The sequence below is a fragment of the Hirundo rustica genome, chromosome 17 (genome assembly GCF_015227805.2).
Source record: "Hirundo rustica isolate bHirRus1 chromosome 17, bHirRus1.pri.v3, whole genome shotgun sequence".
NCBI lineage: Eukaryota > Metazoa > Chordata > Aves > Passeriformes > Hirundinidae > Hirundo > Hirundo rustica.
Window position 1 is genome coordinate 1,621,711 of NC_053466.1, and position 27,376 is coordinate 1,649,086.

Here is a 27,376-nt window from a genome sequence, read left to right on the forward strand (position 1 = left end):
TTCTGCATTTGCCACAAACGTTCCTGCTTCCTGTCACTTTTTTCAGGAGAGTTTGAAAAAAAAAAAAAAAAGAAAACAATGGCAGCGTGATCTGAACAAATGGAGATAAGGGAGTAAGATCCTAAGCTTTTTAATTTGTATTTATTCTATGTCTTGAGGAGCAGTGTTCAGCAAACTCTGTTTTCTAATTCTGCCTTTTGACATGGCGTGAAGCCCAGGGAGACCCGTTAGATGTTGATATAATGATACTGGTAAAATACTGGTATTTGGAAGTCGTTGTCAGATAACTTTCGTTCTCCACGCACAAGTGCACGGTAAACACACATTTATCTAATACTTTGGAGACGACTTTAGTCCTTCAGATATACGCTGGGTAATTGAAAACAAATGTTAGCTTCTCTTTAATAGTGCTCCATAGCAGCCACAGTGCAGTGTGACCGAGTTTTCATTTTAGTATTCTTCAGAGACATTTGAAGTATGCAGCTTCTTAAATCTGAGCTGACTCCGAGCTCTCTGCAAAATGCATCACTGCAGCTGCTGGAGGAGAGTCTGTCATGTTTGCTCCTCCAGGTGATGCCTGACCTCCTCCAGCTGGATGCCCTCCTTGCAGCTGGCCAACTTTCTGGGCTGAAATCTGGTAAAAACTTCTCTAGCAGAGGCTCTCGGGTGGCACCTGGCAGCTGGGAGGCAGCTTCTTGGGGTGGCCTTGGGGCGTGGTGACACCAGGGGCACCCAGCAGGGTCCCCAGGGGCCACCCCCACCCCAGCGGGCGCTGCTTCGTGTTTGTGCTGCGAAAGCAGCGAGAGGAGCTGCCCTGCGCTCGGAGCCAGGCTGGATCCTGCACACCGCGTCCCCAGGGGCCACCGCGCTCCAGGTGGACGCTGGGCGGTTTTGCTGTGGGGACAGGACTCCAGATGATGCTTGGCTGGGCTCTGCAGCGAAGATCCATCCCCGGATCAGTGCCCGCCGTGGCTTTTCACAGGTAGCCAAAAGACAGCAGTGCCTTTGCTTCCCCTTGCACGTTGAATTCGGGCTGGTGCTGCTGAGGAGGAGCGTGCCACGTGTGGGATGTATCTTGTCTAACAATTAGTCATCCTAGAAGGGCGGTTTGGTTCTCTGTTTAATCGCTGCAAGGGAGTGGGCTGCTTCAGAGGCAGTTTGTCCTGCTTTGACCCTGGTGTGTGAGCACAGGGGAGCGGGATCCCTGGTCCTGCTGCGTGGAGAGGGGCGGCCCTGGCGCTGGTCTGGACAGGGATTTCCACGCCATGTGTGCCCTCACCCAGCCCTTGAGCAGAGGAATATCCTTCTCCCGTGCCATGTCTTCATGGGGATGTTTCTCAGGTGGGGAAGGGACCCTCAAGCTCTGCTGTGGAAGAGTGGCCACCACGCTCCTCTCCGAAGCATGACAGGTTTGCTCTTGGCAGAATAAACCACTGCTGAAGAATGGAACTAATGAAGAGATTTGAAGTACATTTATCCTTTGAAAAGTGAGTCTAAATATAGTGCCATGGCATGGAGTTCAATATCTGTCTCTTCAAGACATTTAGATCAAACACACCCATTTTGAGACTTTTTTTTTTTTTGTCTGTAGATCCTATGGCCTACCCTGGGAATTTAAATTCCAGTTGAGGTCCTTTGGACTCATGAATCACTTCCAGTCACAAAGGCACCGTAGTGCACTTGGGACGTGGGTAATTATGTCAGTGTTCAGCAGGGCAAAGCAGAGCCCAGCTCCCCTCCCTCCTATTGTATCAGCTTTTGGTGCTGTCTTGGGAATAGCAATAGTAGTAGTAATAATAAGAATAATAAAAGGGCTGCCACAAAAGCCAGGGAATCTGACTCAATGCACACAGGCAAGAGAGGCTGGGGAAGAAGCAGCCCTTCCCAAGGGCTCCCCTGCCAAGTCTTTACAGTCCTCAGCCTTTTTTTGGGTGAGCAGGGGCCATGATCAAGCAGTGGCTTCTTTTGTGAGACAGCTATATCCAGAAAGGCCATTCTTATACACTGAATAAAAATGGAAATTCGTCCCCAAACATCCACACTCATTTGTAAAACAGTTAAGAAATGAAAACTGTCAACACCTGAGACTGAGAGCCCATCTGGCCCTCTGAAAGAGCTTAATATTCCCTTTGCTGATCTGGGCCAGGTATATAAATGTGGTCGGCAAAACAGCAGCAGAGGTGCCTGGGCTCATTTCTGTTTGCATCCATCCACTAGAGACTTCTTTTTAAGGATTTTCTAGGCTCCTGAATTGTCGTCTTATCATAAAAAGGGAAATAAATCCTTTTGTTTTCCCTGTGCTGCCATTCTCCCCGGATCTGTGCCAGAATTGGAAAGTTCTCTGCCTGTCATGGTGAAGTTTGGAAATCAACTTAACCCGTGCCTTGCCGTGCACCCTTCTGAAAGGAAGTGCTGAAGATTCGTTCTGTTTGTTCATTAAATAAAACCAGTAGAGAAAAGGTCACATTCCAATGCGTTATTTTCCGAGAGTGACATATGCTGTTGACTCACACAAATATGTCTCCTCTGGAGAGTCCCTCGTGTGAGAAATCTCAGAGCACTTCATCTTCAGCCCTTAATGAGAATTTCTCTTCTAGCAGAGCTGTTAAAGACTCTGATCTTAATTCTCAAAAAACCACAAAAGCTGTCAAACTATACAAATCCAATATTCTATATGGTAATAACCAAAGAGGCTGTAAGAGGGGGAGCAAAGATATAACCTGAGGAAATGCATTGTCTTCCTGGTGGTGTGCTTCCCCTGGCTGCTGTTTATTCCCATCCGTGTTGCCTTGGTAGCAGTTTCTGATGCATCCCTGGATAATAACATGCACAAATATGACAAATGCGCGGTGTTTCGGAGCACGTACGGTGAGTGCAGGTGAAATTAGGTGTATTTCTTTTTATTCCTTTTTCCTTCTGGTACTCTGGAGGCTGTAAACTCCATAGAAATAATTTGCTGACTTGTGTTGTCATGAGGGCAGTGTTTGAAATTACCTTTGAGGGCTGTGTTCTGCTTCGGGGTGCAACGGTCGTGGTGTAGGAGCAGAAATGGCATTTTCCCTTTTATTTCAGCGGACAACTAGCAGCTGTTGTGGCACATGGCAATTGTATTTTTCTTCCTCTGTCCTCTATGTCAAGGCAAAAACCTCTCCGAGGCGATAGGTGCTCAAGTCTTTGCTGTGCAAGGTGTGTAAGGAAAGGGCAACTTGGAAATCCCAAGGATTTTCCTGCTTTTGGACGGTCTTTTGAAAGATGCTCTCAGTTGTCACATCACGTGGTTTTAATACTTCATTTCAGCAAAAAATGCACAAGTGTTTCCTCATATCGGTGTGTGAAGCCAGGCCCTGATTGGAGGGACGGGGGCTTGATCAGCTGGATTTATCTTGGTGGGTATGGGGACTAAATGAAGCTGAGAGGTTTAAAATCCTGACCCAAACCAATTTTTCTTCCCATTGAGATAGCTCCCCTCTCCCAGCAGAGGCAATCACCGTGTCAGCAGGACAATTTAGAGCTGTCTCAGGTGGTGCTGTCAGGCCTGTTCCACCCGGGGCTGGTTCGGTGTCACTGTGATGCCTTTGAAGCTTCCAGTCGTATTTCCAGTGTCGTACTGCGTTCAACAAAAATCAGCTACAGCACAGCAAAGGGCAGCGCAAAAACAAACCCCCATTTCCAGCGTGGCTGTAACTCCAGCTGGGTATTTATCTGTGCCCAGGTAGGAAATGCCGCCGCAGCGATGACGACGTGCCTCCCCTTTCCTCTGAGCCCACCAAGATTCATACAGACCCTGCCTGCCCGTCCTGGAGCAGAGAGATTCCAGCAGCAACCCAAATACCGGCGACGAGGAGCGGCAGGAATAACGGCATGCAAAGTAAATAATGTTCTGCCTTTGCTGTGTGACTTGAGGAAATTTAACTCCCAGCTCTCCGGAGCGTCGCGCGGTGTTGGTTGACTTCAATGCAAAGTTTAGTGTGCTCAGAAAGAGACCTGAAAAGCAGCCTGGGAATCAGAGGGCTCGGGCACAGCCCAATTCCTTTGTGATCAGCGATGGTTTTGCCTCTCTTTCTGCTGCAGAGCATCAGCAGAGAGTAAACTTCTCCCAGCTACCAGAAAGGTTTGCTCAGGATTCACTTGGAGATGGATTAACAGCACCAGAGATTGGCTTGAGTCCCTGACAGCTGTGACAAACGGAAAGCATCGTGTTGGAGGGCTGCAGTGGCAGACAGGGCTCTGGAGCAGCGCTCTGGGGTGTGAGCAGTGACCCACGGTGCTTGCACACGGGGCAGCCTCGCTGCCCAAACCCTCATCCCCAGAGACGCTGCTCGCACTTGGATAAAGGGAGCTGTGTGACCTGCAGCTCCTGCCTCACACAGGAGAGACACTGAACACCCAAGCAATAGCAAGTGAACAGGTTGTTTCATATTTTGGGTACTCCTCACATGAAGTCCTTCAATTAAAGATTTAATTCAGATTTGTTAGACACACTAGGTGCTAAATCCCTGCTGACAATTGCTAAAAGTGACCTGCAATGTGAACAACGTGATCCTTCCATTTCTGTATTGCCTCCAAATAGCCCCAAACAAGGCCATGGGGAAAAAAAAACAGCTTCTCTGTCCCCATTTCAGCACCTGCTGCAAACAGGAGGTCTCTGCTGGGCAACTTGCCCACTTTGCTCAGTTATCAGCACCTTCACTGCCCAGGACCCAGAGATCCCCCGTGGGGACAAAATAAATGGCCAACAGGGTCAGTGTGGATTCAGCATCTCTGTGGAACAGGCAAAAGAGATGCCTCAGAGTCAATCACTGAAAATCCCCCTGCATCAAACCCTGGCACAAACTAATAACTGTCAATCTCCATTTGTTTGCAATGCTGAGAAGAAGGCTTTCATAATTCTCGTAGAGATATAAAAGAGGCACTCTGATTTTGCTTTAAATGGAAGTGTGTGATAATGTTAGCTGCTGGTAAATCTCAAAGACAGTATTTATACAGCATCAGAAACATTTGCAAAGATGGAAAAAAATACCTTTGGGCTGAAAGACCTTGAAATCTACAAGCCATATTCTGCAAACTTTGGTGCCTCTGCCTAAGCACCCTGCAGGATCTCTGCCTGTACCTTGATCACTCCAACAAGACCACGTTGTATAAAGGGAGTTATAAAATTTTGAAAGCGTAGTATTCTTTTTCTTAAGGTTTTCTATTTTTTAAAATGTTGAGAAGGACATAGTACACCCAGAAACTGCAGTCCCCAGCTGGTCACAAGAGGCACAGCACAACCAAACACCTTAAAGCCCTTTCCTCAGCAGGAGGCAAGGCACAGCATTGCTAATTTATTGCAGGGCATCGTGTTCTTCCAGGTACCAGGAGGGAAACACTCCCTGCATTTCATGCATCAAAACCTCCTGGAAAACAAAGCAGGCTTGTGCACACGTGGTCACTTTCTGTGGCTGCTGGAGGTGGATGGGCAGAGCTGGGGCTGCTGTATTAACAAAGTCTCTCACTCCAGATGCTGGGAGATCCCATCCCTGTGGGCCCAAGGCTGTCCTGGAGAGAGGACAGTGACCAGCTCTGCTTTGCTGGGTGGCTGCAGCAGTAACAGCAGCAGCACTGCAGGCTCACGCTGCATTTTCATGTGCCTTGATGAGCTGAGCAGAATTGCCAGCTCCATCATGCAAAGCCATGAAGTGCTTCTTAAATCCCACCTGAGTGTGGGCACGTGAACAACGGAGAAAGGAAGAGGAGGGAGACACTAGAGGGAAAAACCAGTGCCCAGAGCAGGGGGAAGGTCCTGCCCTGGATTACTTTTTACTGGTAAGAGAGGCCAGACAAGCAGCCAAGCCTACCAAGGTTTCATGTCTCTGCTATACAAGGTGTACATAATCCAAAACATTCACCTCTGCTTTCATTCTTGTCGCACTGGGGTAACTCAGGGGCAGGCACATAAAACAAGGCTGAGTAGAGCAGGATGACCTGCTCAGCCCAACACCTCCTGCTCCAGTCACACGCTGCAGGGTGACTCCCAGGCAGGGCTGGGTGCTGTTGTACAGGATTCAGGAGCTCAAGGCTCATCTCTTTTTCCTGCCTCTGGCAGAGACCAAAGTTACTGCACATCTCAGCCAGTTCCCTCTACCTGCAGGACAGGGATAACTGTGTTTAGCATCCTTTTCCTGCAGCCTGCAGAGTGCTTTTTAAAAACAAATAGGTGTGGAGAACTGCCAGTAGAAAGTACCATAAAAAAGCCCCTCTAGAAAAAAATGTAAAATACAGCAAACCTACTAAAACAGGATGCAGCCTTTTAGCTACAGCAACCCTGTAGTTTCTTTTCTCCCCGAAGTTAAATTGAGGAAATTTTCATGAATACGTTAAATTGGAAGGAAAACTAAGAATAAAGAATGGTTTGTTTCTGCTTTGGAAATCTTTCTCTCCTGGTCTCTTGAATTTTCTTGCCCATATCCAGCATCTCCTTCACTTTCATTTGTGTTATCACACATCCATCCTATGTTTCCTCATTGAAAAGAAAAAATCCATCAGTAACAATTCAGCCTCCCTTTCAGGGTCACTTAAAGGACATTTCTGTTGCCCAACAGGAGGCAGCTGAGGACCCCAGATTATTCACCTGTTGCTCCTGCAGGTGCTGCTTCTATAAAATTAAGCGCCTGTCTAATGGAAGTGTTTCCAAGAAGGAGCTGGAGAGACTGTGTACAGCATGGTAGAGAGAGTGCACAAAGTAAAATGACATCATCCTGAGGGGGGAAGGGGGAAAAAACCAAGGAGGATCTGGAACCACCTCCTTTCAAAGCAAGGCAGAATTCTGCTGTGCTGAAAATACCCACTGGCTGCTTTCCCAGGTAAAATGCCATTGCTTGAAAGAAAGAGTCAATTATGCCTCAAGGAACCTCCCTGTTGAGGCAAAAAAGCTATTTCAGACAAGGTGCCGAGCCCTCTCCGTGATTAGAAAAAGGGAAGGGAAAGCTGCCTGTGTGTCAAGCCAAGACACAGGAAATACAGGGAGATGTGGGCACATTTTTCACCAGAGGGTGGCAAAGGGGAGACGCATCCTCTGCTCTGGGCAGCTCCAGCTCCACTCCCAGCTCCACTCCCACTGGAGCTCCAGCTCCACATTTTTCACCAGAGGGTGGCAAAGGGGAGACGCATCCTCTGCTCTGGGCAGCTCCAGCTCCACTCCCAAGCGAAGCAACCAGCTCGATGTACTCAGAATTTGGCAGACACAGAGTACAAAATACCTCCAGGGGATCAGCAGGGACTCTCCTCACCATGCTCTCTCTGAGAATCTTGCCTTTTTTGTCTTAATCCTCCCTCCCTGTCAGGGAGTGGAGCCTCCTGGAGGGTGGGCAGCCCGATGGTGGGGGCTTTGAAGCCACAAAGGTCTCTCTGGGGGTTCAGGGACTCCCCAGGCTCTCCAGGAGGCAGCTGGGCTGTTGCCATTAACTAACCCACAGCAGGTTTTCTCCGAGGGTTTGGTGAACCCACCCATGCAGGCAGTGACCAAAACCCATCAGGGATGAGGGGAGTGCCCTTGCACCAATCCCAGGGGATACAGCTGTGAGCCCATCGAGGGACCCTGGTGAGAATTTTAACTTCCATCAACTCACAGCACTCAGTTTTCATTAAAGAGATGAGAAAGGCTTATTTTATCTGGGAGGGAGAGGAAAAACCCTGTGTGTGCACACATGTATCTCTGTATAGCGTGTGCCTGAGTATATAGAATATACATATACATGCACACGCTTCACAGCTTTCAGAGAGGATGACAGCATGTTTTCATATAGAACATCTGAAGAAAAGGTCTCATATCAGTGCTACAGCAGAGAGAATTTCATCTTGAAAATAGAGAATGAAAGGAGAAAAAAATAAAAGAGAGAGAGAGAGAGAATGTTTTCCTTCTTATCATGTCTGAGGGACTTAACTACAGTGGTGGGAAGATATAAAACCCCAGACAGCAGAGCACTGTTCTGGAGACCATGATATGCATAAAAACTCTTGCAAACCCTTGTTAAATGCTCCTACCCCTGCTACCCTCCAGCCCATGCCTCCAGGGGGCAATTTTCAGGAGACAGAAAGATTTAATGTGCTTTGGCTAAAATGATCCCCTGGATTCCTGCTGCAGAGACCATCATGACAGTGTGTTCCTCTGGTTTATTATATTAATAAGCAGAGTCATTCAGCACTCAACATGATGTGGCTCTCTGACTCGCACGTGACTGCGTCCCCAAGCTGCAATACAGAGGCCTCCCCCCAAATCCTCCTTGCAAAAAAGGTTTGGTTTTTTTGAGGCAAAATAACCACAGCTGCTTACAAACAAGGATGCACACACAGCAGGTTTTCAGTGTGCAGAGGCAGCAGCTGAATTCACCCCCAGTCACCTCCAGTTTCCTCCCTGCTCCCTGCCAGGCTCCTTGGGATGCCGGTGATGTCCCCCGCTCCCAAGCCCTCCATCCCACTCCCATGTCCATCTCATCCTGTGCACTCACGGTGCACATTGAACATATTTGCCACTGAGTCGAGCCAAATAAGAGTAAAAAATAAGGTTATTAAAGCAGTAAAAAAAAATTTCTAACCCATGAGAGCAAAGCTCCTCTTCCTGGCTTAAAAACCGCTGCAATCCTGGCCTGAACTCACATGAACCTCCCCCGTAACCTCCAATCTCTGCTCCCTGCCTTTATTTCCCAGCTGGGAGGGGCAAGTTCTGTTTCTGCACCCCAGGAAGCACCACTCCCTTGGCTCTGAGGATGCCCCATGTGCAGCTCTGTTATCACCACCTTTTCCTGGGGTGTTTGGTTCAAGCAGAAAGGAGACTCCACCACTGCTGCTGTTATCCACACGTTCTCAATCCGTGAGGACCCCAGCTGATTTTCTGCTCCCCTTCCCATAAAGGTTTCCTATTTTTTCCCTAAGATGCAGCCTCAGGAATATGTTGTGTGGCAGAGGTTTTATAGCATGTAAATGATGGATATTGTTTATGTACTGATTATGTCGAACCCAGCTGTTTACCTTTGCTAGGACTGCAATTATTTTAACAGTAATTGTAAAAATAAATTGGGGAGAGAAATAGCAGGAACTTTCTAGTTCGGTTTTCAAAACTAGAGCACTGCCAAGAGTGACCTGACCTCAGACAAGTCACATGCAGCCACTTATTTTAAATATCAACTGAGCCCATCCCTGCATGGAAAACAGAGTGCTCTGTAGGGTTCTGGGCACAAATATGTCCCAAAAGGTTCAGAATTCAACCCAGTCACATCTTCCTCATTTATCACCACCTGCTTAAGCTGCCACAGCCCCCAGCTCCTCCCAGCAGCCAACCAACCACATAACACTGAGATCAAACCTGCAGAACACGGTCAAACTGCCCACAAGACAAGCACATTGTGACATCTCTTCTTTCCATCAGGTTCACTCTCCTCCATATAAAAATGCCAGTATAGACTAAATATTTTAGAAGGTGCCCATTTTGCAACTGGAGCAACCATTTCCCAGCCCTGCATGCAGTTCCCCTGCTTCTCCTCCTCTCCCTGGATCGCAGACAGATGCCAAGCCATGGAAGTTATTCTTTCATTTACAGCATCTGGTTCCTTGGCAGACTCCTTGGGTAATTATGTTCATATCTTTAAAGCTGTCTCTAGCTCTGCTTCATGGGTTTGCTGCTTTTGGCTTGTAGCAGTCTCTTCTCATCTTTCCTGTCCATCACATGGGCTGAATGTTGCTCTTAAAATACAGGAAATTAGACCACTCGCATCTCCCTCTAACCAGAGCACAAATGAACAATACCCCATGTTGCTCTTGAAACAGAAGCACTTATTTTACTGGATGGTGCTTCCCTGCCTCCGGAGAAACCACAAACCCTTGTCCAAATCCCTCCCAGAAGCAGCTGGCTCACACCTCTCCAAACATGGAGAATGTGAGATTACAACCACAGCCATGATGGGAAAACTCACCATGTGACATTTTCCTTTGCTTTTAGCTTAAACCTTCTCTGCCTCTGTGCAACTACAGAGTTCCCACCATGAGGAACAGAGGGACTGACACGCACTGACTGCCAGACAGGCTGACACTGATGCCTTCAGTTTTACCTTTGCTGTGTTTCAGGCTCTGCGCTGCCCAGGTGCAGCTCTGAGCTCACACTCAGGGTCACTCAGCTCTCTGCACACAGCAGCCACACAAAACAAATCCTGCTCCTGCTGCACACCAAGGACAACGTTCCAAGCTTCAGCCCCAACAGCACAGACAAGGGTGGCTGGAGGGAGGAACAAGAAGGACGGGACTGCAGAACCTGGAGCTGGAATTGGACAATGAAACCCCAAAGTGCAAATGGACCAGAACTGATCAAAGTGTGAGACCTGGTGACCCTTTGTCCTTTTTGTGCCCATTTTGGGTCCACCTTGGGTGCAGCCCTGGCCAGGCTCTTGTCCTGCCCAAGGTGTCTCCTAAAGGCCTTTTAATAAATATCTGCTTTATTCTCTTAGCTCTGCCCAGTCTCTGTTCCAGGCCAGCCTTGCCAAGGCATCAACACGAGCCGTGCAGCCACAGCCGGGGCATCCAGCAGCTCTGTTCATTTTACAGCCTTGAGTAAATGATGCTTGTGCTGGGCAGGTCAGAGGAGCAGGAGGGAAGCTGGATGCTCTCTCAAGCCTCACACCCAGCATCCAAAGGCCCCATCTGGAGCAAACAGACCGAAAATGCTGCTCCCTCAGCACAAGAGCTGCAGCAGGGCTGAGTTCCCTCACTGCTTTAGCACAAACCTCCCGTGCACCCTTTGTGCTGCAGAGGGGCCAGAGCCAGACCACAGGGCTCATGGAAAGAAATCATCCTGGGCAGGGAAGGACCCTGGGCACAGTTATGCTTTCTGAAGGAACGAGCCCATAAAGAGAAAAGTACAACAGATTTAAGCATTTAAATGCATTTCCATAGCTGTTTGTGATGATTCCCAGACAGCAGCCTTCATTAAGCTGGAGCTGAGGCTGAGAGCACCAATTAGCAGGATTTCAAAACAAAAAGCCAAAAAAAAAAAGGAACCTCTGCAGTTATTCCCAAATAAAGAGTACAGGCCCAGCCTAATCTTTTACGCCTGGCTTTGCTGGAAACGATGGGAGGTGAATGCTCCAGGAAGGTGAAGTGCACAGTCCTCGGGAGGGGCAGCCAGCTGGGCTGCTCAGCACCATTTGGCAGCTAGGGAAGGTGTAAAATATGGCAGCTCAGCCTCACATCCACCGCCATAAAAGCAAGGAAAGAAAGGAAGAAGAGAAATCCTGGCAAAGCACTGGTGGACAGCTCCGTCTGTTCATGAAGCCGCAGGCAGCTGGAGGAGGAACGCACGGAGAACTGCCCAGCAGGTCCCAGCAGCCACTCACACACACCTCAGGAGATGCTGGAGCCACTTCAAAACCACGTGGCAAACTAAAGTTACACTTTTTATTCCAATCCTTCTGTATTGTGTCAAATTCTTTAACTTTATGCTGTGCAAAACATTTTACCGGTGGACCTTGACAGCAAGACCCTGCTCGATCCCCGCTGCTCAACTCCCACCATGGGAACTGCTTTCCAAAGTGGTGAAACTACTTATCCAGGTTTCCTTCCCTCACACTCAATCTGCAAAGCCTGCACATCACCTTTGTCCAGTCTCAGACTGGCAGCAAAGACACTCAACAGTGCAAAACACAAACCAACAGGAAAGATCAAATCATCTTTTTCAAGGGTGAGTGTTATGGATTTTCATTTTTTTTCCCCCCGTAAGAGCCATGAGCAATTATTTTTGAGCACAGAAATCTTAACCATTCATTTATCCTGAGAATAAAAGTGGGAGAAGGGGAAATGATTGCTTTTTCATTATTTGTCTCAGTGCCAGTACTGAATCAAAGTCAGAGGACTGCCAAAAGATCTCTTTTGATCCAAATAACTATCATCCTCATAAACATTTCTACAGGGAGAAAACCCAAAACCCCAGTCCAATCTTTCCACCATGATTCTAAAGATAAATATATTAAAAAAAAAACCCAAAAAAACACCACACCACACTCTTTCTCTATAAGTCTTTGCCATTCAAGCCAGGCACAAAAGCTTTTTAAAAGATGCTGTGGGGAGGAATCCAGAACTGGACCAGAAAAAGCCAAGCTTGAAGATTCCCATCATCAGCCCAACACTGCAGCACCACTCACAGTGAGTGAGAGAGATTTAAAAAAAAAAAAAATTATATATATGTATGTATGTAAATGTATAAAAAGGTTTTACATCAGGAACCAATTTACTTTTGCTGCTCCACAGAGCAATCATGCCTCAGGACCCACAGCTAAATGGCTGGAGCTCACATAACTGGAAGAGCAAAGAAAGCAGCAGAGAACTTTAACGGCTTATGAAATTCAATTGAAACTGATGGTTGGAAAAGAGAAATATTTATCACCCCACCAACTTAACAGCAGCGCACCCATGTGCATGGACACACAGACAGGTGCATGAACCAAAAGAGGTGGGAACTCATTTTCCACTCACCCACATGTCCATGACCCCCACAGTGCCCGAGGGAAGCAGGTGGCACCCTCAGACAGGAACTTAATATGTAAATATTTCAACTCCTCCAGGCCTTTTTCCACCAGAAGCTTTAATATAAAACCCATCTTCGGTGAAAATGGCAACACATCATTGTGACCTGCACCAGTCACATCTCTGAAATATTAGAAGCCACATTCTGCGTTTCAACTTCAGCTGCAGCAGGAACTCAAAAACCTTCCCTGCTCTTTGAGATGACTTTGAATAAACTGTTTGCAGCTGATGTACTTTTCCAGCACAGATCTTTTCTGTTATGAAGCCTGTCTCTGATGAACAATAGAAAAATATTGTTGACAGGGGTGTACTTTTCCATCAACTCAAAAATATCATTTTGCAGAATATTTTCACAGCTCAGCAGAAGGTGGAAAGAAAGACAATATTATGACTAGATAAGAAAGAAAGAAGACATTCGTTATAATTAGCTTATAGTAGTTTTCTTGTTGGTTTTGGCTTGCTTGAACAAGGTTCTTTACTAGTTAGAGCTCCAATCCGACTTACAAAGCCTTCAGGCAGGACTCATGATAATCAAAGATTAACCTGGGCAAAGACAATCAGAATTTGGCCAGAACCCTTTAGAACAATGCCTATATCCACAAAGCAACTAGAACCACCAGTAATTTTACATCATGACTTTTAAGTGCTCCCAGGTGCTGGGTCAGTCAGGTGTTTCAGGATCCATCACTCCCAGCTTAGAGACAAGAAAGGAATGGGCACATCCAGGCAAGGGTCACACGGTCATCCATAGAGTGTCTGGGGCACAGGGACGCTGTTGCCTTGCAGAAGGACTCAAACATGAGGAACCACCTCTATGGAGCCTCCATGGTGCAGGCAGGACACGTTCATGTGGGCACGACACGCACCCAGCTCTCTCCCACCGGTTGATTCGTGGGGAGGCTTTGATGTGCAAATTAATCACTACAACTTTTACCTGAGCTCATGTTAGCGTCATATGTTGCTAATTACACAATACAGGAGGGGGAAAAAGTATTGCAAATGAATTAAATACCTAACCTAATCAGGACGGCAAGTTGTGTTTTAATTACAAATCGCTGTGTAGCAGCAAAGCATCAGCTGCAATTCAGCGGCTCTGGTTCCACAGCAAAGTCCTGCTGTGCCTCACTCGTGTGCCCAGCTCCAGTCCTGCCCCCCAGAGCCCCAGCCACCCCCAAGGCCAAAGGTGGGACATCCTTCCAGGGGTGGTGGGGACCACCCACGCCTGGCATGAGGCAACGCCCACCCTGAACATCTTTCTGCAGTGACATCTGGCAAGAAGGGCTCCTTATGGACACCTTCGAGCTTGGCATGTTCAAACCCCCCCGTTTGCCACCTCTCCTTTAGCCTGGAAATGAACATTTCCACACACAGAGGCAGGAATCAGTGTTCTTCCTCCAAGTCAGTGCTTCTCGATTCACACAAGCGAGAATCAAGAGGCGTCTTCGGAGCCTGTTCCCTCTCTGCCCTCACACAGGGGGGAAAGGAAGAATAAAATGAGATTACAATAAATAAATAAACACTCCCGAACTTCGCAGTGCCTGGAGCAAGTTTTTACAACCAAATTAAAATCCCTGAATGTTGTGGCTTTTAATGGAGACACTGATCCAGCCAAGCAGCTACAGCGTGGCACTGCACCTGCACAGAGCATCACCTTGGGAATACGCCAGCGTGAGGTCAGTGACGATGACCCTGACCCCACTGACCCTGCAGAAAAACACCCACTCACCGAGAACTCTGCTGGCAGTTAACCAGAGAGTTTCAGTCAGGACAGAGGATCTCCGAAATGGATGGCAAAAACACGGTTATCTAAAAAAGCAAAGGCAATCTATTGTTTCTTACATTATTTTTAACTTGAGACAGCCCCTACTTATCAAAATAGACGGGAGGGGGAAGGCCCCACAGCCTCTGAGAACATTGATTTGCTTTAGAATTTGCCAGTTACCCGCAGTAAAGCAAAAAACCTGCAGTATTTCTGGTTGGGGTTTTTTTTTGAACACCAGGGGGCTGATTACTGTGAAATGATCTTAGGCTTCTCCCACTAAGTGGACAGATGGATTGCTACTTTTGCAACTTCTTTTTGCAGCCTTGAATTCGGTTGCTGGCGGGAGGCTCCGTTCCAGCTCTCCCCAGCATCATTTCTCTCCTTGCACTTGTCATCTCACTTCCCAGCCTGAGGCTGGGCTGTGGAAAAGGCTCTCTGCGAGCGCAGGAACGTGCACACAGCCCAAAGCTGGTCCCCAGCGTGTCGCTACCACAGCGAGGGCTCTGCACAACCCTCGTGCCCGCCCTGGGGGACAGGGAGTGGCACTGGCCCAGCAGAGCCCCACTCCCGGATTTTCATGCCAAGGAAGGTGCTGGGGCTATGGAGACAAACACCACCAGCGCTAGACAGACCAAAATGAGGTCTCTGTGACATTCCAGCAAACAAGCTGCAACGTAGAGGGTTCTGCGAGGTGAAAAAGAAACAAAAAGCACTGCTAGGCAAAAGTCATCTCCTTAACTTAAAAAAAAAAAAAAAAAAAGACATTTTACAAAGTGCAAACTGAGACGCTGCCAGGCTCCATCCCTGATTCCCTGAGAAGCACGGAGAGCCCGTTCAGAGAGAGCCAGGAATGGTCGGGAGAAAGGCGGGTCCCTGGCCAGCAGCCTTTGCACTCACAGCCTCCCACTCCCACAGGGATAACACAGCTGGCAGGGAGAGGAACCCAGCAGAAACCCCTCAGCGTGCGGGGAAGGGAGGTGCTCATTCAGAAGGTGCTTTTTTTAGGAGCGATCCTCCGAGGGGACGCTGCCCGACCCATTGGGCATCACCCCGCTGCAGCCCAGGGAGCGCAGCCCCTTTAAGATGAAGAGAAGGGACTAAAGGAGGAAACACTCGGTTTGATCCGAGGAAGTGAAAAACCTCGGGAAAAGCAAACTGCCAGCCCTAGGAATGACTAAGCACAGAGCCAGGCAACGCAGAGCTGGCTAAGGCAGCCACAGAGCACACACTCCCAGATGTGTGCCAGTTCTGATGGTATGCTGCGTGGAAAAATCATTTCTGGGGAGAGAGAAAAGAAAAGCCAAACCTAAAAACAAGGACTCGATTCTTTAGCAAGCCGCATGAACTGCCTGTGTGTGTTTATAAGCATCCCCATCCGTCTGTAACTCCAGCTGATGCACAGATAGCAATATATGGGTCAATAATGGTTTATCTAAAGATGCGTGTCAGCCCATCTCTCCTCTGCTCTCTGACAAACCTTTTACAAGAGCCACTTACTTTAACCCTGAATTATCTGCCTCTGCTCATCTTCAGGGAGAATCAGCACGGCAGAGAAAGAAGCAGGCAATTCCCTGTGATCTGAAAGCTCACTTTCTAAATCAAATCAATTTTTCTAACGTAATTTGCCTCATCTAAATCACTGACCCATGCATTTTCTCACTCTCCTTTGACAAGAGCTGCACCAATTGAAGCAAAGCTAAAACACTTCAACCAGACCAATTCATAGAAGTCTTTAGAGGAATTCTTTCATCACTGTAATTAATTCTTTAAGTACCACAATGGGATGCTCTGAATTCAAACCCAGTCCAAGGAGTAATGATTATACTAATGGGAGAAGCTGTGCAGTAAATAAATGCAAGTGCCCTGCTGAAAGAGATGGTTTTCAATAGGAGACTGCCATTGAAGGAGATAACTCTGTTGTGGAGATAATAACTCAGATGATGAAGTCCCACAGGCTGGAGCCTGATACAACGATTCCCGGATTCTGCACGTTTAAGGGATGAGCATTTTGACAGATATGCGTCAGAGCTGGGGCTGCTCCAGCTCTCAGCCCTTTGAGGAGGTGTGGGGACAGAGGGCAGTTTGGGAAACCATCTGAGTTTGCTGGTTTGTGCAGGAACCCAGGCAATGACTGTCCTTTGGCTTTCCCCATCTGGTTAAACGCAATAAACCCTTCTTACGCATTTAATGTGTCGGGCTGCACTATGCTCAGAGAATGGGAGGGAAATGCTTTAACTCTGGGCAAGCAGGATGCTTCAACAAGACCCAGCTGAAGCTGATACTTGTCCCCCAGGGCTTACAGCTGACTCCAATAATCTCATTATGACACTATAATAAATGAAATAAGGTGCACAACATGGACATCTGGGGTTTAAAAGGGCACACCTGAAGAACAGCTCCTCAGTGCAGCCCCTGAAAAGATGTCTCCAATCCCCATGACCTGTCCAGCTTCATCGCACCAAGGAGGTGATGAGAGGGGCACCACCTTCTGGGCTCTCCTCTGTAGGGCTGCCTTTGATTTTAGCGATGAAGAGCAACTATTCCATCTCTTCATTTCTGCTTATGACTTCCCATAAAAACTGTAATGGGCTGGCGCAAATCAAACACAGCAGCAGAACCAAGCAGTGCCATCTCTGGGGCAGACAGAGAGCCCTTACAGAGAGCCTCAGCACCGCCCAGGATGGGGCTTGGAGGTGCCCAGCAGCTCAGACACCAAAACAAGGCAGGGCTGAGATGTGGAGAAGGAGACAGTGCCCGAGCTGTGCTCAGCACACCAGGGCTAACAGGCTGGCCATGAACCTCAGCAACCTCTGTCCAAGGTGAGCCTCACCCCCTAAAGAGCAGCAGCAAAAGCATCAGCTGCCATCAAAAACTAACCCCAGGGCCCAGCTTCACCCTGCACCTCTGCTGTCCCTGCCAGCAGGGCTTCGACTTTGGGCTGCTGCCCTGGGGCACCTCATGGGGATGATGGAGAGGACAGACAATGGATTTGATGGTACCCACTTTTTTCTCTAAAGCCCTTTGGCATCTACAGGTGAAAGAATGATAAATGATTAATATTTGAAAAGAAAAAAAATGTCTCAACTGCAATAAAATTCATGCTGTCTTCTCTTTATCTCTAGCTTGTTTCTCCTCTTTAATGGAGTTGAGCCTTTCTTGCACCAATATTCATGCTAATAACATTCAGTGAGCTACTCCTGAGCAAAAGACCCGAAATGAGTAACTGTATTAAAAAAAAAAATAATAAAAAAAAGTGGGAGAAATCTTTGTATATTAATTCTCATAGCTGTCAGAGATGAGGATTTAATAATGTTAGTATCTAAGCTACTCCATTATTTCCAAACACCTTGGAGCAGAATGTCTTAGTGGGAGATGAATTAGATAGTGCAACTGTAACTGAGTGTTTTCAGAGCATAATCTATGGCTCATCACCACGTGTGTTTCAAGTCCTTGCCCTCTCTTCTCCAAATAACCTCCAGCTGTAAATGTATTTACATGCTGAGTATATACATGCCAGACCCTGCTCCTTTTCCTGAGCATTTCCCACTCACTGTTTAACCATTTGCTCCCATTTCATAGATTTGCCTGGGTTCAGCTTTGGATGGTGGAAAGTTGGGAGCTCGGGTCATCCGATAAACGATGGGATGAAGCAGAGGAGGAAAACTGTAGGCAGAATCCAGGAGAGGTCTAATGGGCTGCCAAGCTCTCTGCCAAGGGAAGCAGCAGAAGTCCTGCATCGCTGAAAACCAGCCATGCTCAGGAACAGGCTGTACCCAACCACCAGAGATGGGAAAGGCAGTTCACTTGCCAACTCTTCCAGCTCTAATTCCCATCATTTGGAGAGGTGCAGGCACACTGGCCTTTGAGCTTGCCCTGAGAGAGCTCTGCTGCTTCCAGAAAGCTCTTACCCTCCTCTCTGGGTGCCTCTGCTGTGACCTTTTAAAAGCCCGTTTCACCGTGCGCGTGTTGTGTCCTCTCTGCACTCAGTGAAAGACAATCAGACCTCGTGTTATCAGCCTCTGCTACCCCCAGCTCTCTGAGTGCCCCTGAAAACCCCCAGCTCTCATTTCAGCCTGCTGTGGCCCCACAGAGCCAGGCACAGGGGCGCTGGGGGCCCGTGGCTGTTGTCACACTGTGCTCACACTGCCCCACGCAGACCACCAGAGCAGCACCTTCCAAAACCCATCTTGGATTTTCTCCTTTTTCAACCGAGAAATCTGGGTACCAAAGACAAGTCATCAGCTACCAACCCTTTCCTCGGTTTCTAATTACTGCTCATTGCATAGAAACCTGCTCCAGGGCTCCCTTACAGGGCACAGGGGCTCTGTCTTTTTGGGGTTTTTGTGTGAGTTTCATCCTTTTCTGAAGCTGCAGCATCCATTAGACAGCCCTCCTTCCCCATTGTGGCGAAAGTCTTGCTGCTAAGCAAAAGCTGTGGCTAATTGACAACAACTCCTAAACCGAGATATAAAGTAGCTGCATCTGTCACTCATGCAAACAGCTCACCTGCTAAATAATGGAAAAGGGTTCATTTTTCTGACTCAGGGAAGATCCTTTATTAAAGAAATGAACATCTCTGGTGCTACAGAGCCATGCCCTGATCATTCCTGCGTCTTAAAAATCTAACATTGCCCATAAAATTCCTAAGTAACATAAACCCTGTTCCTTTCACTACTCTCCCAATCAGAAAAACTGGATTTAAATCACCTGCTGGCAGGTTTATTACAGGGCCCACAAGCAGATAAGGTCCTGTGCACCAGCCCTCTGCACTTAACGGGAAATAAATCTCTGCTTTGCCATCTGTTTTTGAAATGTTTCCATACAAGCTAAGCAAAAAAACAACCCCAAAGATACGTGCACCTCTCATTTAACCTTCTAAAGGATTTTATTTGTGGGATAATGAGGATGACATTTCTCCCCTCTCTAGCACAAATGCTTTTCTTCCTCAGGTTGATTCCCCTCAGGGCTCCCTCAACTCTCCCACAACTCTCCAAACGTCACATATGGGGATAAATGGGCTCGGCACAGCTGCTTGGCCAGAGGCACCATCTCCCACCCATCCCCTGGGCTGCCACCAGTGGAAACTCCATTTCTGGAGCCTGCTGAGCCCCTTGGCCCGGCCACAAAGAGGATTTTGATCCCTGCTCCTCCATTTACGCCAGGTCCGAACGGCATCAGCGGAGTTTTCTCCATCGTTTCTTCCCATCGCCGATGCCAAGCTGGAGCCGCCCGACACGGGTGGTTTCACACCGTCCCCTCCCCACCAGCACACCTCTGGTCCTTGCACAGCCTTTGAGCAGATGGCAGCACCATCCCCGGGCAGGAGGACGTGGCCACGCACCCACAGAGCGCCGAGCACCCTCTCCCCAGGATTTCGCAGCTTTGTCACTAAAAGCCCGTTTCCTGCCACTGCAGGGGAAGCGATGGGGCAGCTCCTGAGGGCCAGCTGGTGCAGGCACGGTGGGATGAGCAGAGCTGGTTGACGTGCAGTTTCCAATTAGTTTACTCAGCAGACGGCAGCCTCGTGGAAACCCCTCTGCTCCTGGCTATCCCTCACCCCTCAGGGCACCCCTTTGCTCCCTCTCTGATACCATCATCACCGAAAGAAATCAGGAAAAAAAAAAAAACTGAGCTAAAATCAAATGCTACACTTCATTTTCTCTCCTTGCCTGAAGTTGCAAGAGACAAGATAGGACATAATCGCCACTTTTAAAATCATCTCCTATGACAGGCAAATTGATCAAGTGGAGAGCCTGGGCTGCTTCTGAACTTGAACAAACTGATTTTCCATGAAAGATGGTGTTTACATTGCCTCTCAATAGCCTGCTGAAATATGCATTCCTCCTGCCATTTCATCACCAAAATTTGGGAAGAAAGAGTGGTTTTTTGGGGGGAATGAAGAAGGAAAAAAAGAGAAAAGGAACAAAAGTGCGCTTCAATCTGGAGCACATCATAAATTCATGAAGCTTTCTGAACGCTGTCAGAAACAAACATTTATGCAAACAAAGAAAAGCTCAAAGCGTGTTGCAAGAGAATTTTTGGGTAGCGTGGAAAAAACATTAATATTTACCTTGCACACGAGACTAAAGCCGAACATGTGAGGTATTGCCCAAAGGGCAAAGTCCTTCCACAAGGAGCTCACCGCCCACACACACTCCAGCAGCCCTCGCTTTACTTCCCATCACAGCACTCTACACCACGGAGGGCAGTGGGAACGCCCAGGGAAAGCCAGACACGGAGCATTCCCCATCCCCTCCCCGTAAATTGTCTCCAGGGTCCTCTTTGCTTGTAATTCCTGCCTGCCCATCCTCACGTGGGAACCGCTTCCTCTGAAATGCCAGCTGGGAAGCTCCCGACAGCACGAAATCGAAGCATCTTCCACGACATCTAGAGCACCACATGGTAACTCACACCCCAGAGCCCCCGTGGCACTCAACGCGAGAGGATCTGACACAGCCCGAGCTGGGAAAGCTCCACGTGCCAGCACATCAGCGAGCCACTGACAGGGCTAAGAGCTAAAGCTGCGCCAGCAAACCGAGGCGCTGCTCGTCATTAACTAACGTTTGTTATATTTAGGCAAGGAGGGACCGGGGAATCAAGTTTGGTGAATTAAATTTGTTGAGCTGACGGTATTTATTTCGGTGGGATGGCTTCTCGTTCACTGGGAGGTTTATTGAGGCCAGAAGACCTTGGTTTTGCTTGCTTCACGCAGGATGGAGGGGGCTGCCACCTCCCCTTTGCTCCTCTGAGACAGGACAGGTCTGCAGTTACCTCCACGAGACACAGGGCTTGGGGAAGCCTCCTCTCCATCACAGCAAAACCTGGGTTTTGTACCAGCACCAACCACCAAGGTCAGGACAAGCAGCGTTACGAGCAATGACACCCCCTCCTCCGCCTTTCAGCGAAGGGGCCCTGCTGGGACACAGCCAGCACAGGACTCCTGAGCAGCCTGGCGGCAAAACACAATTCTGAGGAGCTGTAGAGAAGGGCAGGAGGACCCCAGCTCCATCCCACCGGCACCAGTGGGAAAACCCCGCACAGCCTGAAGCCCTGTGTAACCCAAATATCCCATGGCGCACAGACTCTTCTCTCCAGGCGCTCTGAAACGAGGCAGTCCTTGCCCAGGGACTGTGCCTTCCAAACTGCTGCCTGGGCTCAAAGAGCAACCGAATCCAGCATGGCAAACCCAAGGCAGCGATTAAATAAATGGAGCCATCTCTGGCTCAGGAATGCATCCTTCATCCAAAAAATCCTTCCAGAGACACAAACCCTGTCCCAGTCTTGGCAACCCTCTGCTCTGACCTCCTGCAGCTGCTCCTGGGCTCGTACCTCCCTCGCCTCACTAAGCTGCTTTAAACACAGAGATAACAGGATTGGGAGTGACTGTCATTCCCAGGAATAAAATACAGCAAATTAATTACACTTGATTGATTTTTACATTTTAATGTGACTATTCTGGTATTCAAACTGCAAGAGACTCGATCAGCCAGAGCCAGGTGTCAGAGTTCTGTGACCAAGCCCCACAAATTGAAGAAAATAATCAAAACCAGTGAGACTTCCCCATTTCAAGTACACAAAGGAGGCTGCAGCACCAGTGACAGGAGATTTTGAAATGAGAAATGCTGTGCAGGGCAAGTCCCACAGTAGCCTCCTGCATTCCCAGAGAGCCCAATGCCAATCACAGCAGCAACGCATAAATCCAGAGTGGCTTCACTGACTTCAGAGCAGCTGGGCTAGATTTATGCTGATGGGAAGTAAAATCAGAGTATCTAAAATATTCTGCTCTAATGGATGCTGGAGCAAAAGAAACTGTAATAATTTCAGACTTCTCCCCCCAGCCCACTATCCCCCACACACATCTTTTCGAACAGTCATTGCATAAAATGTTGAGATCTGCACAAATCTGGGGAAAATAACCTACATTTCAACAGTTTGTACGGTCGCGTTCTGCAAATCTATCATACAGTAGATAACACGGGTCTCTCATTTCTGTTCCTAAAGAGCCTCTGAATAAAAAGTGTCTCCATATTAGGTAGAGTGATACAGGGACACATAATAAAATAAGCATAATGTCTCTCCGCCCACGCCCCCCTGGAGCCAGAGTCTAAAAGCGAAGCGCGGGTCCTTCCTCACGCATCCCACGGGGGCTGGAGCAGCCGCTCCGGGGTGCGGGGCAGCGGGGCGAGCCGGTGACACAGCACCGGGCAGCAAAACAAAACAGTCAGGTAACTCATCCAGCTCGCTCGCAGGATACCTATTCATGTCACCTCGGAGACAGCTCCTCCGCCGCCAGCGGGGAAGGCGGCCAAAAACGCTGCCTTCGATGCCAGCAACAAACGGGGGCCTGCTGCCAGCGAGAGACATCCTCGGGCTCGGCGTGAGCGGCCCTCGGCTGCCAAACGCACACCCTCCGCTCGCAGCCGAGAGCGCCGGAGAGCCGGGGCAGCAGAGTGATCTCTTAATTGGACCTTCACAAAGCTATTTAGGGGACCCGGCTGACAGGCGAGCAAATGCCACCCTGCTCTGGGGAGGCTGCGGGAACTCGCAGCCTCGGTGCGCGGCCGGTGCCCGCGGCGCAGCCTGCGCACAGCCGGCCCCGGCAAGGGGGGAGGGAGGGAGCAAAGGCGAAATAAATAGAGAAAAATGGCAAGAGCCCAAGGCGAGCGAGCTTTGCGGAGATGGCAGCACCGCGCCATGACTCACGCAGGTGTCTCTCCCGCCTGCAGCGAGCCGAACCGAGCTGCGCCCCGTTAACCCCTGTGATCCAGGGCAGAAAAGCCCGCTCGGGGGGCAGCGAGCTGCGGGGAGAGCGGCGCGGCCCCGGAGGGAGGCGTTCCCGGGCTCTGCCCCCGCTCGCCTCTCTCCGAAGAGCTTCGCCCTGCTCCCAAAGCCGCTCTGCGCAGGCTGACACCGCTGCTGTGCTGCGCAGGGCTGGGACAGGGCGCGGGCAGCGCTCCGCTGCGGGAGCAGAAGGATGCTACGGCCGAGGGAGGAGAGAGGCGCAGGCGGGGAAGGCGCTCGCTGTTCACAGCCCGAGCTGAGAGCGCGCTGCGAGCTCCTCAGGCGCTCACCGAGCAGGGAGCTGAGAGGGATGGAGAGATGGCAGGTTTGCAGCCACAAACTGTTTCAAAGTGTGTTTCCATATGTTTAAGCGCTGAGAGCTCTGGAAGAACTACACCCACAGCCCAATCTCACCATGGTAGCTACCCACACAGGAGAAGACGGGAGGGGGGAATATCAGGGAAAAGATTAGCATTAATACGTCAAAGCAATAAATAAAAAATATTTTTAAAAAAAACCCAGAAACCTGCTGCTTTGCTGTGCCCGACTCTCGCCTCGATAAAAGAGCTGCACGGCACACACAGGGCATGGCAGTGCCCACAGAAAGCCACCGTGCCACCTGTGGGGCACTGCTGACCCACAGGCAGCCCATGCCCTGTGTCCTGTGCTCGGTGCCCCAGTCCCCACAGGCTGCACCCCCTTTTCCATGCCCTGCACCCCAAACTCTGCAGCCCGGTGCCCGTGTGCTGCTCAAGAGGATTTCCAAGGACAGCCGTGGCTGCACACAGCCCAGCCAAGGAGGGGGATGGAGGGCAGGGGCAAGCAGCGCTTTTTGGGGCGAGCAGAGCAAGGACCCTCTGCTGTCCATCTTCTGCGCGTCCCCTTGCCAGCAAATTGTTCCTGCTCTTCCTGCAGGAACCTTTCCACTTTCCCACCACAACGCCTTCCCTGTGCCCTACCCAAGAGCGACAGCTACTGCTATTACCCTTCCCATGGATCACTCCTTTTCCACCTAAAATCCTCGCGTTTAGGCATATTCCTGAAACCCCCGGGAAGTTCCCCCAGCAGCCCAAGCTTCACGCTACGGCCAAACGCGAGCGCCGTCCCGAGAAGCAGTAAACGCAAACGAATCCCCGAGCAACTCCAGCACCGATGCACCTTAATTAATTTGCTTTTAACAAGCCCCGTTTATTAGGAGCAGCATCTGCCAGGGAGCTCAGGGGAGCACGCAGAGGAAAACGTTCCCTGAGCGAAGTCCTGCTAAAGACTTTCCCAGGGGCAGAGCTCTGGCAGCCTGGGGTGAGCCCTTCCCAAGAAAACACCCGCACCTGGGACCCGAAACGCTGCTCCCGAGTGCAGCTGGGGGCAGAAATAAAAAAAAAAAAAAGAAACAGAAAATAACAGAGGAAGAGCATCTCCCTGCCCGGGCGCGCTGCTCGAAGCTGGCCGTGAGGAAATCCCACCTGACCCCAACCAAGGGCCAGACCCCGCTCCCCACCAGCCCATCGAAACCCGTCCTTCTCGGAATTAAGCGCAAGAAAGGCTGCACAAGTATCCGAAGGGATTTGACTCCTGCACATCTTTCCCCCCACCCGCGCCCATGGGTAGCCAGAAAGAGCGAGGAGCATCAGGGAGGAGCGGGGTTCGGCCGCCCCGTGGGAAACCACAAATCCCAATCTCATCCATCCCCAGAGCTCCGGCAAGCCCAAACTTTCCTTTCCCCCCCACAAATCCGCAGCAACGCGCCGGCAGCGGCCGAAGCAGGCGAGCAGCCTTCGCGCAGGGGGCCGGGAGCCCGCGACACGCGTGGGGACGGGGGACACACGGGGACGAGCGGGAGGGCTGCGGAGATGGATGGGGACTCCTCGGTGCGCCCCAGGGCCGGAGCTCGGAGCGCCTTCCACCCGCGGAGCGCCGGGGGGAGCTCGGGGAGGGAGGGCTGGCATGGGGGAAACGGTAAATAAAACCGGAGGGGGAGGGGGGGCAGATATAAAATAAACACAAACAGTTGAAAACGAACAGCGAAACAGACACAAAAAAACCCACGAAGCGAACAAACAGAAGCGCGGCGGCGGGGTCGCGGCGGCGGGACCGGGCTTACCTCGGCACAGGAGCAGCAGCGGCGCCAGGAGCAGCGCGGGGCCCCGGGAGAGCATCCTCTTTGTTCCATGCCCAGAAGTAGTCATGGTGCTGATTTATTTGGAGAGGGGCGGCTGAGCGGGGCGGGGGGGGCCGGGGGTGTCGCGCCGGAGCCCGTAACCACTCCCCCCGCTCCCCGCCCGCTCCGCTCCGCTCCGTCCGGCGGCGGGGCCGGCACCCGCGGAGGAGGGGACGGGAAGGGGAAGGGGAAGGGGGGTGCACCGCTCTCACGGCCGCCCCCGCCGCATCGCCGCCCCGGGGGCACCGGCGCCGCCCCCGCCCGCGGCAGCAGCAGCGGCTCCCCCGGGGCGGCGGGCGCTGTGCCGGGGCTGCGGCCGGGCCGCGCCGGGCTGGGCTCACGGGGGGCGCTCACCTGAGCGGGATGGGGCCGAGCCGGGCGGGGTTCACCTGAGCGGGATGGGGCCGGGCCGGGTTCACCTGAGCGGGATGGGGCCGGGCCCGGGTTCACCTGAGCGGGATGGGGCCGGGCCGGGCGGGGAAGGGCCCGCAGGTGCCTCTCGGAGCCCCGGGGGGGTTCGGCGGTGTCCGGGCCCGCGGGGGCAGCGGGCAGAGGGCAGGGCAGCCCCGGTCGGCAGCGGCTCGGGCACGGTGCCCGCAGCGCTCCGGGGCCGGGGCCGGTCCCGATCCCGATCCCGATCCCGATCCCGGTCCCGGTCCCGATCCCGGGGGGCCCTGACGGGGGGCGCGCGCCGCCCGCGCGGGGAAAGAGCGAGCGCGCGCCCTGGCGGCCGCTGCCGGGGAAAACGGAGAGAGAGTCCCAAAAATGGAGAGAATATCCCAAAAACTGACTGAGAGCATCCCAAAAACAGAGAGAGCATCCCAAAAACAGAGACAATATCCCAAAAACTGACTGAGAGCATCCCAAAAACAGAGAGAGCGTCCCAAAAATGGAGAGAATAGCCCAAAAACTGACTGAGAGCATCCCAAAAACAGAGAGAGCGCCCCAAAAATGGAGAGAATAGCCCAGAAGCTGACGGAGAGCATCCCAAAAACAGAGAGAGCGTCCCAAAAATGGAGAGAATAGCCCAAAAACTGACTGAGAGCATCCCAAAAACAGAGAGAGCATCCCAAAAACAGAGAGAATAGCCCAAAAACTGGCTGAGAGAACATCCCAAAAACTGACTGAGAGCATCCTGAACAGTGAGAGAGCATCCCGGGTCTGGGAAAAGAGCATCCCTTGGGATGTGGGGGCATCCCGAACAGCGTCAGAGCATTCTGAGGGCTGTGCAAAGGGCATTGTTACGCTTCAAGGAGTGCGAGAGTGTCCAAAGGGGTGTGCAAAGGACATCCTGAGGGGCAAAGGGGTGTGCAAAGGGCTCCTCAGAGGTGTGGGAAGGGAGCCTCGGGAGTCTGGGGGCATCCCATGGATGTGCCAAGGGTGTCCCAGAGGCTGTGAGTGGCAGTGAGGAGCACGCCCAGGGCAGTGCCAGCCGCACCAGCAGCGTGCCCAGGGGAGCCCCCGCAGCCCCGTCCCAGCGGGATCGCTCCGGGTGACACTTTGCCACGCCTCGCCTGCGTCCCCTCCCTTGGAAAGCAAACAGATCCCGCTGCTGGAGCTGGAATTCCGCTCGAACTCCCGCTCAGCCCTAACTGCTGGGAGTTGTTTCTGTGATCGCAGTAAAACCAGAGAGACAGGGAAAGAAAAGGAGAGGGAACATTCATTAAACCCCTCCCCTGGGCTCTCCCGCAGTTTTGCAAACACATCTCCGAGTTTGATTTTTTTTTTTTTTATTTTCCCTCCCTGCATAAACAAGCTTTTCTGTAGTACTTGCTGTAATCTTGTTTGCTCCGTAACCACTCCTAGGAATGTCATAAAAAATTTAGCTCTAATATTTTACCACTCCACACAAATATGAACGTGAATAAATGCTTATCTCCCATGTAGGGAAATGAGGAGAGACCATGTGGAAATCAGCCTCAGGATGGAGGGACCGGACCCACAGAGGTGGGGAAAAAACAAAACCATGGGGAACCCAAAGATTTGGGTCCCTCGAAGAAGATAAAACTAATAAATAAGTATATAAAATGAATAAAAGGCAGTAATGAAGAAGATGTTGCTGTCTGCCGTCAGTACTTGATCTGATAAAATACAACGGGAACGTTCAGCTGCTAGTGGAAATGTGGTGA

The 27,376-nt window shown here is 50.6% G+C and overlaps 1 protein-coding gene across 1 annotated transcript in view; it reads right to left on the reverse strand.

The window, feature by feature from the left end:
- LOC120760647 (transmembrane protein 132B-like) overlaps positions 1-25,318 on the reverse strand; it is a 201,320-nt gene extending 176,002 nt beyond the window's left edge. The window contains exon 1 of the mRNA XM_040081123.2: positions 25,191-25,318. Coding sequence (XP_039937057.1) covers positions 25,191-25,275 — 85 coding nt within the window. The 5' untranslated portion in view covers positions 25,276-25,318. The remainder of the gene's footprint in view (positions 1-25,190) is intronic.
- Positions 25,319-27,376: the final 2,058 nt, after the last annotated feature.